The sequence below is a fragment of the Eriocheir sinensis genome, chromosome 13 (assembly GCF_024679095.1).
Source record: "Eriocheir sinensis breed Jianghai 21 chromosome 13, ASM2467909v1, whole genome shotgun sequence".
Taxonomy (NCBI): Eukaryota; Metazoa; Arthropoda; class Malacostraca; order Decapoda; family Varunidae; genus Eriocheir; species Eriocheir sinensis.
In genome coordinates, this window is record NC_066521.1 from 14878300 (window position 1) to 14893741 (window position 15442).

General features: G+C 43.4%; 1 protein-coding gene across 1 annotated transcript in view; it reads right to left on the minus strand.

The window, feature by feature from the left end:
• LOC126998056 (chondroitin sulfate proteoglycan 4-like) overlaps positions 1–15442 on the minus strand; it is a 70295-nt gene that overhangs the window by 22860 nt on the left and 31993 nt on the right. Inside the window, exons 5-8 of the mRNA XM_050859384.1 lie at positions 10766–10849; positions 7533–7748; positions 5289–5547; positions 2658–2747 (exon numbers count right to left, since the gene is read on the minus strand). Coding sequence (XP_050715341.1) covers positions 2658–2747; positions 5289–5547; positions 7533–7748; positions 10766–10849 — 649 coding nt within the window. The remainder of the gene's footprint in view (positions 1–2657; positions 2748–5288; positions 5548–7532; positions 7749–10765; positions 10850–15442) is intronic.

The following is a 15442-nucleotide window of genomic DNA, read 5'->3' on the forward strand; positions in this document are numbered from 1 at the left end:
AGGAAGAAAGATGAACAAGAATAGCATAAGGACGGGAAAGAAAGGAGGAAGACAAGGAATGGGAGGAAAAGAGGAAGAGGAAGGAAGACTAGGAGATGGAGGAGAAAAAAAAAGTAAGGAAGGAGAGGGAGGGAGGGAAATGAAAATTCAGTTACAAGCATGGATTAAATTAAATGAGGATGACTAAGAAAATGAATCAAAGAACGAAGGTGGTGGAGGACGAAGATGAATTGTGACGGAAGGTGGAAGAGAAAACGGATGACCAGTAAGAAGGATATAGCGAAGAATAAGGAGGAGAAGAAGAAGAAGGGAAAGAAGAACAACAACAAGGACAAGAACAAACATATGAACAGGAACAAAAGAGAAAAAGAGGACGAAGACGAAGTGTGACGGAAGGAGGAAGAGAAGACGGATGACCAGTAAGGTGAATATAGCGAAGAATAAGGAGGAGAGGAAGAAGAAGATGGGAAAGAACAAGAACAACAAGGACAAGAACAAACATATGAACAGGAACAAAAGAGAAAAAGAGGACGAAGACGAAGTGTGACGGAAGGAGGAAGAGAAGACGGATGACCAGTAAGGTGAATATTGCGAAGAATAAGGAGGAGAAGAAGAAGAAGGGAAAGAAGAACAAGAACAACAAGGACAAGAACAAACATATGAACAGGAACAAAAGAGAAAAAGAGGACGAAGACGAAGTGTGACGGAATGAGGAAGAGAAGTGAGATGAATATAGCGAAGAATAAAGAGGAGAAGAAGAAGAAGGGAAAGAAGAACAAGAACAACAAGGACAAGGACAAACATATGAGCAGAAACAAAATAAAAAAATAAAACAAGAAGAGTGGAAATAGAAATATATAAATGAGTTAAACGAAATTTCAAGAGTTTCGTGTGACAAGAAAATGAAACTGACCCTAAAACTAGATAAATACAAGAGCAATCTTTTTTTACATCAAAGGATTCGGCTCAAGGGCAACAAAAAGGGTACAAAAAAAAGCCCGCTACTCGCCGCTCCCACAAAAGTAAAAAGTAAAGAGTAGCCAAAAAAAGAGGTCAATTTCGGGGTAGTTCATTATCATCCTTATTATCACTGTTATCATTATTTCAGCTCATTATCACTAGTTCACCATCATCCTCTTAACTCTCTTTTATAGGAGCAGCGATTTGCGGGCTTTTTTTTATTACTGTTTTCTTTTTTTTTTTCCCTTGAGCTGTTAACTGTAAAAAAAAGCCACTTCGTTATCATTATTTTGTCCTTCCTATTACTCCAAACAACACACACACACACACACACACACACACACACACACACACACACACACACACACACACACACACACACACACACACACGCACGCACGCACCTCCACACAAGACAGGCACAGCTATTTACACATTACTCTCTCTCCACTTTTACCTTTCTTTTTTTTTTCTAGTTCGTCTATCCACTTTCTCTTTCCTTTTCTTCTTTCTCTTCCTTCATTTCTCTGTTTTAAGACACTCCGGATAAAATTGATAACGCCTTTGGATCTATTTATGTCTCCTGTATTGTGGTGGGATTAGATTATAGTTTGTTATCCCTCTCGTCTGTCTCCCCTGTTAAAAAAAAAAAAAAACGTAAAAAATGCAGGTACAGTGAAGGCAAATTAATGCTTTTCAGTTCTCCTCTAATGAAGTTCACATTCTCTCTCTTGTCTCGTCGAGGGCCATTCTTGAGCAACTTCTTCAGGACGAGACACGCGAAGAATTAACGCAGAAAATGTGACGACGAAGAGGCAAAATGATAATCCATGACCCTGTGTGTGTGTGTGTGTGTGTGTGTGTGTGTGTGTGTGTGTGTGTGTGTGTGTGTGTGTGTGTGTGTGTGTTTGGACATGCGGCGCGACTTTTATTCCCACGCATATAAATCACGGCAAAACAATGAAATGAAACACCACACACACACACACACACACACACACACACACACACACACACACACACACACACACCGTTCATTATTTTCCTCCCCAAACACACACAGCCACAGCACGCGGCCGACCCTTCATTTGCTTTATTTTATTCCCAATTTCGCATATGAATCACCATTGGTTATCATTACGGGCAAGCACGATGGCAAATCCCTTCCCCTTCCCCTTCCCCTCCCTTTCCCTTCTCCCCATAGTGAATATTGAATAGAGAAAAACGTACAGCAATCGGTGGTTTCGGTGAGGTTCGTTTCCGTGATTAAAACACCGGCTGGGAGGATTGGCAGTGCTAATAATCACACACACACACACACACACACACACACACACACACACACACACACACACACACACACACACACACACACACACACACACACACACACACACACACACACACACACACACACACACACACACACACACACACACACACACACACACACGGAGGGGGAGAAAACACGATTAAATTCAGTCACATCACACGTGAATTAAAAAGACCGAAATGAACACACACGGTAATGAAACAAGCCAAATAAATAAATAGCTAATTGTTTATAGATGGATATTAATACTCGATGTTAATTACTACACATTATTTTTCGTCCCACCCTGTACTCACGTTTTTATCCACCTTGATGAATACCTGGGACTCACCTTTTTGTCTACCTTAATGAACCTGGGACTCACCTTTTCGTAGTCGAGGACGAGGTGCAGGTGGTCGGAGGTGATGAGCGCCTGGCCCCCCTCCTGCACCTCCATGGGCGTGAGGCTTAACACCTGAGTAACGAGGGAAAGGTGACGTGATTACTGACAGGTATGCGAGATGTTCACTTATATTATTAATTTTGATAAGGTGACATTTACGCTTGACAGGTTCAGGTACGCGATGTATTGACACTGGTATGATATTTCTTAAGGTAGAAAGATTATATTAGGTCAATAGTTATATTATGCTGAATAGGAAAAAACAGGTGTACTTCAGCTTATATATGAGTTGGTGTTGATATCAGTTGAGTTACTGCATCATTTTGGCAATAGATAGTCTCTGTATTAGACACGTCAAATAATGTTTAATACAATCGTAAGTTAGGTGTTGAGTGCGGTTGGGTTAGGTCAGGTTAGGTAGTGGCTAGGTTTAAACTTAGGCCTGACTTTGTTCATGCCAGGTTAGGTTAGGTTAATTTGGGTATCTTGTCTGCAGTGAGGCGGCTGAAAAGGGGCTTTTCGAATTACTAGATTGGTTCGATTAGGTAGGCGTGATAGGTTAGGTTAGACTAGGTTAGGGCAGGGGTGTTCATGTCAGGTTAGATTAAATTAGTTTGGGTATCTTGTCTGCAGTATCAAGAAGAAATGAATGAAATAGGTATGATTTAGGCTGGATATTAGTGGGTTATGTTATAGATTAAATTATTTTGGGTACCTTGTCTACAGTAGGGCGGATGAAGATAAACTGAATGGACTAGGTTTGATTTTGCTTGGGTTTGGGTGTTATGTTAGGTTAGGTTAAGCATGGACCAGACTGTGTTCATGAAAGGTTAAATTAGATCAGTCCGGGTATTCAGGATGCAGTGAGGAGGGTGAAGAGGAAAATTGTTAAAGGTACTGAAGGGGTTATGTATGGTATAGGTTTGAAATGGATGGGTTATGTTAGGTTAGGTTAGGCGTGGACCAGCCTGTGTGCACGAAAGGTTAGATTAGATCAGTCTGGGCATTTGGGCTTCAGTGAGATGGGTGAAAAGGAAGTTCGTACATTGAATAGGTTAGGTATGATTTCGGTTTGATATGGGTGGGTTATGTTAGGTTAGGTTAGGCGTGGACCAGCCTGTGTGCACGAAAGGTTAAATTAGATCAGTCTGGGTATTTTAGATGCATTGAGGTGGGTGAAAAAAGTTCGTTTGAATTGGTTAGGTATGATTTCGGTTTGATATGGTTGGGTTAGGTTAGGTTAGGCGTGGACCAGGGTATTTTAGATGCATTGAGGTGGGTGAAAAAAGTTCGTTTGAATTGGTTAGGTATGATTTCGGTTTGATATGGTTGGGTTATGTTAGGTTAGGCATGGACCAGACTGTGTGCACGAAAGGTTAAATTAGATCAGTCTGGGTATTTTAGATGCATTGAGGTGGGTGAAAAAAGTTCGTTTGAATTGGTTAGGTATGGTTTGGGTTTGATATGGTTGGGTTATGTTAGGTTAGGTTAGGCGTGGACCAGACTGTGTGCACGAAAGGTTAAATTAGATCAGTCTGGGTATTTGGGCTGCAGTGAGGCGGATGAACGGGAGAGGATTTTTCGAGGCTCCCTTGAAAAATGCGAGTAAACAATTTGATAAGATAAAAATAAAACTGTAGAGATAAAGTTGATGGGCGGGACGTATCTGTGTTCCGGGTTTTTATCATCGCTGTCCATTTTTTCATCAACAAGTTTAATACATAAAAGCTGCATTGAACCGCAGTAATGAAAGCGAGCGGAGAGAGAGAGAGAGAGAGAGAGAGAGAGAGAGAGAGAGAGAGAGAGAGAGAGAGAGAGAGAGAGAGAGAGAGAGAGAGAGAGAGAGAGAGAGAGAGAGAGAGAGAGAGAGAGAGAGAGAGAGAGAGAGAGAGAGAGAGAGAGAGAGAGAGAGAGAGAGAGAGAGAGAGAGAGAGAGAGAGAGAGAGAGAAATCCACCACAATATTCAACATTTACTCACAAAATAATGTACCATGCAGCCGATCCATTCATACAGAAAACAAAAGAAAACAAGAACAACAACAAATAAATAAAACGCTGCAGTATCGGTTAATCACACAAACTACACCTGAGACTAGTGAACAAAAACAACAAGAACAAGAAAGAAAAGAAAAAGATGAAGAAGAAGAAGAAGAAGAAGAACATCATCAACAACAACAACAACAACAACAACAACAACAACAACAACTATAACGACAACAACAACAACAACAACAACAACAACAACGACCAAAACAACCACTAATATACTTTCAATACTTTCAAGAAGGGAGTATCAAGACACCTGTATCAGAAAATAACCTCCCTTTTCGCCACTCATTTCTACAGTCTTTATAGGAGCAGAGATTAGCGGGCTTCATTTATGTGCTTGTTTATTTTTTTCAGGAAGCTCAAGGGCAAAAAACACAAAAATCAGCAAAAACAACAAAAACAAAAGCCCGGTATACGCTGCTCCACACACACACAAAAAAAGGCCAGAAGAGAGGTCAATTTCGAGTGGAGAGGTGTCTTAATTGATACTCTCCTCTTAGCCTTGACCTGCTTCCTTTACTGTAAAAAAAAAAGAACACCTGTAAAACAACACCTGCACTCACCTCAAGATCAAAGGGCAAGGTAGTCTTCGTGAACACTTTATAGGCCGTTGTGAAGTTCTGCCGGACACACAACGCCAGGTCACACTCGCACTTGAAACCGTCCGTCCCTTCCTGCACGCACACGCTCCCGTCCACGCAGGGGTTCTTCAGGCACGGGTACGCCCACTTACACTCCGCCTGAATCCCCTGCGTGACCCTGGCGTCCTGGATCGTTAAGTGTCGCTCCCCTGCCCTTAGGTTCTGTATGCACCCTTCCAAGCTGGCAGGGGGAGGGAGAACGTGGGGTGTCAGTGTGAGGCTGCGGTGGTGGTTGTGGTGGTGATATTGAGTCAGGGAGGAATGTGGAAGTTAAAGTTTGGTGTAGACTAGAGCGAAAGATGTGAATGGAGGAGTCGTGATATTTTTTTTTTTTTGAGTGGCAAGTTTTGGTGGTGGTGACTGGTGGTGGAGGTCAGAGAAGGTTGAGGATGGTAGTGGTGGTGGTAATATGGAAAGTTTTGGTGGTGATGGTGATGGAAGGTCAGAGAAGGTTGAAGAAGGTCATGGTGGTGGTGATGTGGTGGAGGTGAAGATGACGAAGGTAGTGGTGGTGGTGGTGATGGTAACGTGACAAGTCTTAGTGGTGGAGGTGAAGATGACGAAGGTAGTGGTGGTGGTGGTGATGGGGTAAGTGAGCTTGTCTGTGTGGTGAGAGAAATGAAGATGAGTGTGGGTGGGTGGTGGTGGTGGTGATGAGTGTGGTGGTGTGACATGTCTTAGTGGTGGAGGTGAAGATGACGACGGTAGTGGTGGTGGTGGTGATGGTAGCGTGACATGTTTTAGTGGTGGAGAGATGAAGATGACGATGGTAGTGGTGGTGGTGGTGATGGTAGCGTGACATGTTTTAGTGGTGGAGAGATGAAGATGACGATGGTAGTGGTGGTGGTGATGATGGTAATGTGACAAGTTTTAGTGGTGGAGGTGAAGATGACGAAGGTAGTGGTGGTGGTGATGATGGTAATGTGACATGTTTTAGTGGTGGAGAGATGAAGATGACGAAGGTAGTGGTGGTGGTGGTGATGGTAACGTGACAAGTTTTAGTGGTGGAGGTGAAGATGACGAAGGTAGTGGTGGTGGTGATGATGGTAACGTGACAAGTCTTAGTGGTGGAGGTGAAGATGACGAAGGTAGTGGTGGTGGTGGTGATGGTAACGTGACAAGTCTTAGTGGTGGAGGTGAAGATGACGAAGGTAGTGGTGGTGGTGGTGATGGTAACGTGACAAGTCTTAGTGGTGGAGGTGAAGATGACGAAGGTAGTGGTGGTGGTGATGATGGTAACGTGACATGTCTTAGTGGTGGAGAGGTGAAGATGACGAAGGTAGTGGTGGTGGTGGTGATGGTAATGTGACAAGTTTTAGTGGTGGAGAGGTGAAGATGACGAAGGTAGTGGTGGTGGTGGTGATGGTAATGTGACAAGTTTTAGTGGTGGAGGTGAAGATGACGAAGGTAGTGGTGGTGGTGGTGATGGTAATGTGACAAGTTTTAGTGGTGGAGGTGAAGATGACGAAGGTAGTGGTGGTGGTGGTGATGGTAATGGTGAAGATGGTGGTGAATGAGGCAGACAAATAAGTTTGGAATAGGATCACTAAGGAGAGCCCAGTACTTTTCCTTCCATTTTTCATCCCCTATTACTTCTTATCCCCTTAACCAAACCAAACCTTTCCTCATCACCTATCCCCTACCTATCTTTCATAAATTCATCCCCCACCACCTCTTATTCCTTTAAAATTCACCTAACTTTCCATATTTCCATCCCTTTTTATCTCTCTTTCTAACCTTCCTAATCTCTTTTTTTCTCTATGTCATCTCTCTTTATATTTTATCTATCCTCACTTAACTTCCGTATTCCATCCCTCATCATCCCTTAAAACCTAACTTAACCTTCCCTATTTCTATCCCTCTTTACCTCTTATCCCCTTAACCTAACCTAACCTTCCCTATTTCTATCCCTCTTTACCTCTTATCCCCTTAACCTAACCTAACCTTTCTTATTTCTATCCCTCTTTACCTCTTATCCCCTTAACCTAACCTAACCTTCCCTATTTCTATCCCTCTTTACCTCTTATCCCCTTAACCTAACCTAACCTTTCTTATTTCTATCCCTCTTTACCTCTTATCCCATTAACCTAACCTAACCTTCCCTATTTCTATCCCTCCTCACCTCTTATCCCCTAACCTAACCTTCCTTATGCCACGCCTCCTCACCTCTTGTCCCCGTTCCTGGCGCCTTGGTTCACCGCTCTCGCTCTCTTGTTGACTTCGACCCCGCCGATGAAGAGGAAGCCGGACAGGTCGAAGTACTTGTTCTCCCCGACGGCCGTGGGCTGGTCCTCAATGTGGTCGTCGACGCTCAGCTCCATGTACGTGGGCTGGAAGTGCGCCTCCACCGAGTGCCAGACGCCGTCATTGATTGGCACTGAGCTGGAGGGCGGATGAAGAGAACAAGGGGTTTATGCGCCTGTTGGAAGGACGATCTTTATATACTGGCATTGGTAGGAGGAGAAAAAGGAGGAGTAGGAGGAGTAGGACGAGAAGGAGGGTTGGTGGTGGTGTGGGTGGGGTTAGTGTTGGTGTTGGTGTTGGTATTGGTGTTGGTTTTGGTCTTGGGAGTGTTGTTGTTGGTGGTGGTGGCCGAAGAAGAAAAGGAGGAAAAGGAAAACGAAGAAGAGGAGGAGGAGGAGAAGAAGGAGGAGAAAGTGGAAAGGAAAAAACGAGGCAAAACATGAAACTTGTTAGAAAAATCTCCATTTTGATCGATAGGCATCATGCTGAAGTTATAGTGGAGGAGGAGGAAGAGTTTGAGGAGGAGGAGGAGGAGGAGGAGGAGGACGAGGAGGAGGAAGAGGAGGCTGAAGAGGAGGAGGAGGAAGAGGAGAAGGATAGGGATGAGTGGTGTTAAATTTAGAGTGAAAATCTTCTTACAGGATCACCAAGGCACAGTGCTGGAGGGAAGGGAGGAGGAGGTGGATTGGGAGGAGGAGAAGAAGGAGGAGGAGGGCGAGGAGGAGGAGGAAGGAATGTAGATGAGAAAAGTGTAAAAGTATTGAGGAAAAAAAACATAGACTGTCCGTTAAGTCCCATGCCGACGAGAGTGTAGGAGGGAGGAGGGATTTAATGGAAAAACTAGTCCAAGAATATGAAAGAAAATGTATATGCAGGAAAGTGAACTGCTTGTACCAGCTGCTCCATATAGTGCTGAGAAGAGAGGAAGGAGAAAAGAGGACGGAGATTGATGCTGCGAAGAAAGACGATGGAAGAGGGGAAGGATATCAATTCTAGGAAGATAGAGAAAAGACGAACGGCAGACTGATATGAGAAATACGAAAGAAAATACGAGAATAGATCCTTTTACGTATTTAAACAGGAAATAGAGTTCTCCGGCGTCACCTGTCACGTCTGATAAGAAGAAGGGAAAAGAAGGACGAGCAGAGGACGCGAGTTGAAATAAAAAAAAGGAAAACTCTTAAAAGTATAATAAAAAGGTCAGATGGTATGAGAGCTGAAAATATAGCTTAGAGGACCATTATCGTCACTTTATGGTTGTCATGGTAAAGGCAGGCAAGGAAATGGACGAAGGAAGAAAGAAATTACGATGACAACTCTCCGAGTGCGTGGATTTCAAACACGAGGAAAAAAATATTATCGCATGAAAAACTACTGAACGACATCACGACAGGAAGAATTATAAGGATTAAAAGAGACAGACGGGATGAACGGTTGTTGACATTAAAGAATATATAAATAAGAACGTGTAAAAAGATATCTACACCGTAAAGGACATATCAGTTTTGACAATAAATAATCCGGTAATCTTGCTGTTGACAGGAAAGAAGGAAAAGAAGGAAGGAAAATACAAAGGATAATAAAATTAGAGAATATTACAGCAAGAAACATCAAGCAATATACAAAAACATTTAAATAACAAACTAACAATGTTCCACTTCGGTTATAATAGTGGATGATAGAGACAAAGAAGAAAGAACAGGAAGGAAGGAAAGAAGAGGGACAAGAACAACGAAGGTATAAAAATAAGAGAAAGGGAGACAAAGTTACCTTCAGGCGAATCTGCGTGATCATGTCTGGAGGGGGAGGAGGAGAGAAAGAAAAGTCGAACACCCAGCCAGACACGAAGACAGCAAACTGGGATGGTATTAATACCTGCCGACTGAGTGACGAGGAGAGCGATAGGGAGCAAGAGTGACCGAGTGGCTTAGCGAAAGAACGACTGGCGGGGGGGGGGGGGGGATGGGAGTGAAGGCAATAGATATGACCCTAAAAAAAAAAAGTAGGGAAAAATAAATAAATGTATTGAGAGAGAGAGAGAGAGAGAGACAGAGAGAGAGAGAGAGAGAGAGAGAGAGAGAGAGAGAGAGAGAGAGAGAGAGAGAGAGAGAGAGAGAGAGAGAGAGAGAGATTAAGCAAGACCGCAATGCATGTTGAGAGGGAAGAACACAATACCCACCAAAGTAAAGCATGCATAAGATGAAAAGAGAGAGAGAGAGAGAGAGAGAGAGAGAGAGAGAGAGAGAGAGAGAGAGAGAGAGAGAGAGAGAGAGAGAGAGAGAGAGAGAGAGAGAGATATCACACACACACACAGAAAACACAAGATATAATGTAAGGGGAAGAGAATGCAAGGGCGGTGAGGGGCGGACGGAACAGATCAGGTGTCCTTCCCTCGCACACCGTTACCTGGCTACCTCTCAGCGCACCCTCCCGCCCTCATTACATTCTCCGTCCGGAATTAAAATCAGTCACTCGGAAAGCAACAATTAATTGGCTCTCTAATTCCTTGGTAATGAAGGCCTTCCGACTGTCGGCGAGCGAAACGAACTTCAAAAGCGCGCCACGATTAATTCTGACAAACTTCCCTTCTTTAGGATTTTTTTTTTGCTGGGCTTCTTTGATTCTTCTGCTGCCTTGCCTCCCTCCCTCCCCCCCCTCCCCACCCCTCTCATCTCTCTTCCTGCCTGGTGGTTTATTTTTAAGAGGTCTGTTGTATGTCTGATTATTTTTGTGGTTGGTCTGTTTATGTTTGTATGGTGGTCTGCGCCTGTGTGTGTGTGTGTGTGTGTGTGTGTGTGATTGAGTGTGTGTGTGTGTGTGTGTGTCTTTATTCATCTCTCTCTCTCTCTCTCCTAATCTTCAGGATTACTCCAGCTTACATTAACTGACTTTTTCGCTACTCAACTTTAGCCTCGCACGATTGTTTTCATTACTGCTGCTGCTAGTTCGTCTACTACTACTACTACTGCTACTGCTACTACTACTACTACTACTACTACTACTACTACTAACTCCAGCACAACGCAACAAACAAAATGTAAATGTGAGCGTCTGCCTGCAAAGGGACGCAATTAACATCACACACACACACACACACACACACACACACACACACACACACACACACACACACACACACAGGTAGGGTCGCTCACCTGTTGAGGCTCACAGCACCATTTCCCTTGTCGATGATGAGTCTAAGGCGCCCTTCGTTGACCTCCAAGGCGATGAAGTCAGACCTTTGGGGAGAGAAAGAAAAAAAGGGTTGAAATACATGGATGATCACTGAAGAATATTATGTGGGAGTTTATTATTATTTTTTGTCATACATTTTAAATTTTTTTCGTTGCTCTTCTCTTATTTCATTGCTAATATTACTTTATGTTTTTATTTCTTTATTTCTTGCTCCTCTGCTTCTATCTCTTTGCTCCTCCTCCTCCTCCTCCTGTTTTGGTTCTGGTTGTTTTTGCCCTACTTCTTAATATATCTTTTTATTTCTCCTCTTCCTTCTTCTCTTTTCCTCTTTTCCTCTTTCTACCAGTTCTTCTTTATTTATTTTTCTTCTACTTTCTCTTGTTTTTGTTCTGTTTTGCTCTTCTTCTTCCTCCTCCTCCTCCTCCTCCTCCTCCTCCTTGCAGTAATGTCACGTATAAGAACTTTCATGGAATCTTGTCTTAACTTTCCTTCCCTTCCTCTCCCCTCTCGCCCTCCCTTCTTCTCCCCTCTCCCACTTCCCTTCCTCTTCCTTCTCCCCCTTCCCTTCCTCTCCTCTCTTCCCTTCCCTTCCCTTTCCCCTCTCCTCTCTTCCTTCTCTTCCCTTCCCATCCTTCCCTCCTCCTCCTTTCCTTCCTCTCCCCTCTCCTCCCCTTCCTCTCCCCTCTCCTCCCCTTCCCTTTCCTTTCCCTTCTCCTCGCCTCTGCCCTTCCCATCCGTCCATCCCTTCCTCTCCCCACTTCCCTTCCCTTCCCTTTCCCCTCTCCTCTCTCCATTCCTATCCTCTCGTCCCCTTCCTCTCCCCTCTCCCCCTTTCCTCCCCCTTCCCTTCCCTTCCCATTCGTCCCTCCTCCCCCAGTGTTGTTTGGCTTCCAAGATTTATTTATTTATTTGTTTTTTGTTACGTATATTTTTATGTTTTTTTGTAATGTTGTTTTTCTCTCTTATTTATTTTTGTTTTTTATTTTATTTCGGTTTGGTTGTTTGGTTTGTTAGTTAGTGTGTTTTGATTTTCTTCATGTATTGATTTATTCTTTTGGTTGTCTAGTTTGAGAAATGTTAAGTTGCAAGATTATTGATTTATGTTTCTCTAACAACAACACCACCACCACCACCACCACCACCACCACCGCAATCCCCACCACCCGCATCACTACCACTACTCTCACAATCACCACCACCACCACCGCCAGTTTCATCAAGAGGAAAAGAACAGTAAAAACACCACCACTAGGAAAATGTATTGTCTGGGGATCTTTTTCTTACGAGAGCAGCGTGTTATGACTCTTTGATACTCCTCGTTTTTTGCTCTTGAACTGCCTCGTCTACTGAAAAAAATAATAATAACACCAACAACATCCCCCGCCCCCCCACCACCACCATCTCCATTCCTCGTCAACAGCAAAATAGGTGAAAGTTTAAGAGGCGGGGAAGAAAAGAAGACTCGAATTTCGTCTACAAAATGGTGTCCCTCAATCACGCCTCCACCACCACCTGCCCCCTCACTCGACGCAGCTGCCTCCTCGTCCTCCTCCTCCTCGTCCTCCTCTTCCTCCTCCTCCTCTTTCTCCTCCGCCTCCTTCTCCTGACAGCTGGTTTCAATGCCCTCTCCTCTACCGTAAAAATTTGATACTTTTAAAAATGAAGAAAGACTGGTAATTTTTTCTACTACTACTACTCTACTACTACTACCACTACTACTACTACTACTACTACTACTACTACTACTACTACTTCTACTACCCTCACCCCTTTGAACCCCATATCAACCACACCCACCCACCAAAAAAACTCGCTCTGCATGTAGCACAAAAAAAGAGAGAGAAAAGAGCAAAAAACTAACTTCTGGCTTTCCCGCAACTAACTTTCAAATGGTGAAGTGTGTTGTTGATCCCTGGCCAGTGGAGGAATATATTTTAGTGGTAGCAGGAGAGAGAGAGAGAGAGAGAGAGAGAGAGAGAGAGAGAGAGAGAGAGAGAGAGAGAGAGAGAGAGAGAGAGAGAGAGAGAGAGAGAGAGAGAGAGAGAGAGAGAGAGAGAGAGAGAGAGAGAGAGAGAGAGAGAGAGAGATAACATATACTACTCAGCCGGCGTGCAACCAGTCTCGTATATCTTTCACTAATAAGGAAAATTGTCTCCACATGTACAGGAGAGAAATTCTGCTTTGTGTCTCTGAGTAAAATTGTGGCTACCTGTCTTGTTGGTGTGTTTGGGCTGGGTGGAGGGGTGGTGGGGGGAGGGGGTGTTAGGGTGGAGAGAGGGGAAGGGGAGGGGGGGAGAGATGATGCTGGAGGGCTCTGTGTGTGTGTGTGTGTGTGTGTGTGTGTGTGTGTGTGTGTGTGTGTGTGTGTGTGTGTGTGTGTGTGTGTGTGTGTGTGTTTCTCTTTTCATTTTTCTATATCTGTGTATTATTTTCTATATCTTTTTTTCAGGTCTATCTCTCTTCTTATCTTTTTATCTGTGTATTATTATCTCTCTATATTTTCATTTCTTTAGTATCAACATCTATAGTATCTACAAATTTCTATTGTTATACTTTTTTATCTATTTTTCAATCTATTCAGCTTTCTCTCTCTCTCTCTCTCTCTCTCTCTCTCTCTCTCTCTCTCCTGGTAGGTAGGCAGTGATTCAGCGTTCAGGTGCCTCGCTGATTCCGTTTAATAAAGGTTTGAGGGCAGACCACCAGGCCGGGGCGAAGCGTGTGTGTGGTCGGTAGGTCTGGGTCATTGTGGGACTTTTCTTCTGTCTGTCTGTCTTTCGCTCTGTCGCTCGGCCGGTCTGTTCAGCCATGGGGATTCTTTCTGATTACTTTCTTCCTTTCGTTTCTTCTTGCTCTCTCAGTTTCTTAATACAGTTTGCCCAGCGAGATGAAAGGAACTGATATATAATGCATTACTGAAATTGGCTGGGAAGGAAAGGGCAATTTTACTTTCTTTTTTTCATCTTTCATCACGACTTTATCATCATCATCATCATTGTCATTTATCATTATCATCGGCACTGCTATCATTATCATCTCTACTATCATTGTTATATTTTTTTTTAGGTAAGACAGACAGACAGGCAGACAGACAGACAGACAGATAGAGAGACAAAGAAAGAAAGAATCCACAACTCATGTCACAGAGGTGGTCCACACACACACACACACACACACACACACACAGCCCCGCCAGATGGAGTAATTTTGGGCTCCGTAACCTTGTATAAAAGAGGAGAAAGTCGGCCTTTTATGGGACGGGCGCCGCGTTATTGAACTCTTCTTTCTTTCTGCGTTTCATTACCTTCTTCCGTCCATGCTCATCTCTTCTCCCTAACCCGCATTTATTTAACATTTTTTCCCCACGCAATATTTCTCTCCTCTCATGCATTTTTTTTTTTTTGTCGATGTATTTTTTTCACTCGGGATGTTTTTTTTTGGTCTGCAGTATCTTAATTATTTCACATTTTTCCACCGTGTTTTTCTTTTTTTCTTTTTCTTTCGTGCATTTTATCGAACTTTCAATTATTCAGCATTTTATCAGTTTTCTTCCTGTCTTCCGTGCGGCGCTCAGGTGTTTTGCTTCATAATCTCATTTAGTTAACCTTTTTTTTCATGTTTCTGTTCATGCACACATTTCAGTTCGTTAACCTGCTCTTGTTTAATTTGTGTCTCCGTTTTGTTTCCTTGTCATGCGTATATTCAGTTTCATAACCTTTTATTTAACATTTCTTTTCGTTTCATTTCCTGCAGTTCAATCATACGTTCAGGTTGTTAATCTCTTTTACTAATCTTTTACTCGTTTCTTTTCGTTCTTTTGTTATTGCATGCAACTAGTTTCTCTGCGTGCTTCTATTAAACATTTCATCTCTTTTATAATTGCCTTCCTTCCTTCATTCATTCGTAAGTTAAATACTTTCTCCGTAGATTATGTATTCTATGTATTCGTTTGGTGTTACTTGTCTCATTTCGTTTGAGGTTAGTTTTAATTTCGTTTGGTGGTATTTATTTAATTTCCTTCATTCATGCATATAATATTTTCCCCTCTAGCCTCGTTTCACTTCCTCTGGTGTATTTTTTTTCCTTTTCTTCTTTAATTCAAACACATTTTCCCCCTCCTGGTCCACGTATTCATTTAGCGGTATTCTGCCAGACACTTACGAATCACCTCAATCTCCGCGTGTTTCCCTCGTAACACCCACAGTTCCTTGGCGCATTAAAGCTCTCCATTCACACACACGCATCGCCCCACTTCCCGCGAGCCGCCTTCATCACACGCATTCCTTTCATCACGGCTGACGCGGCAAATCAGCTTCTCGGCGCCTCTGCTCCGCCCGCTTTGCTACGCCATGCACGCAGGGCTTCACACACTCTCTATCCCTCACCACACCTGAACCTTTCCAGCACCTTTCTTTGCTCTCACACAGACACCTGCTCCCCACCTGCTCGCTTCTGCTCGCGTGTCTACTTGGGTAACAGTGTCAGCCTTGTTTTTGCCTCGGCCTAAAATCTGCTCTTTGATTTTAGTTGATTTTGAGTTTAATGTGACGTATGATCCTTTCTTTTATTGAGTACACCCGCCCTCTGCTGTTCATCCGTTCCTCGTTGTCTACCTGTATAATGCTTAATCACCATAGTAC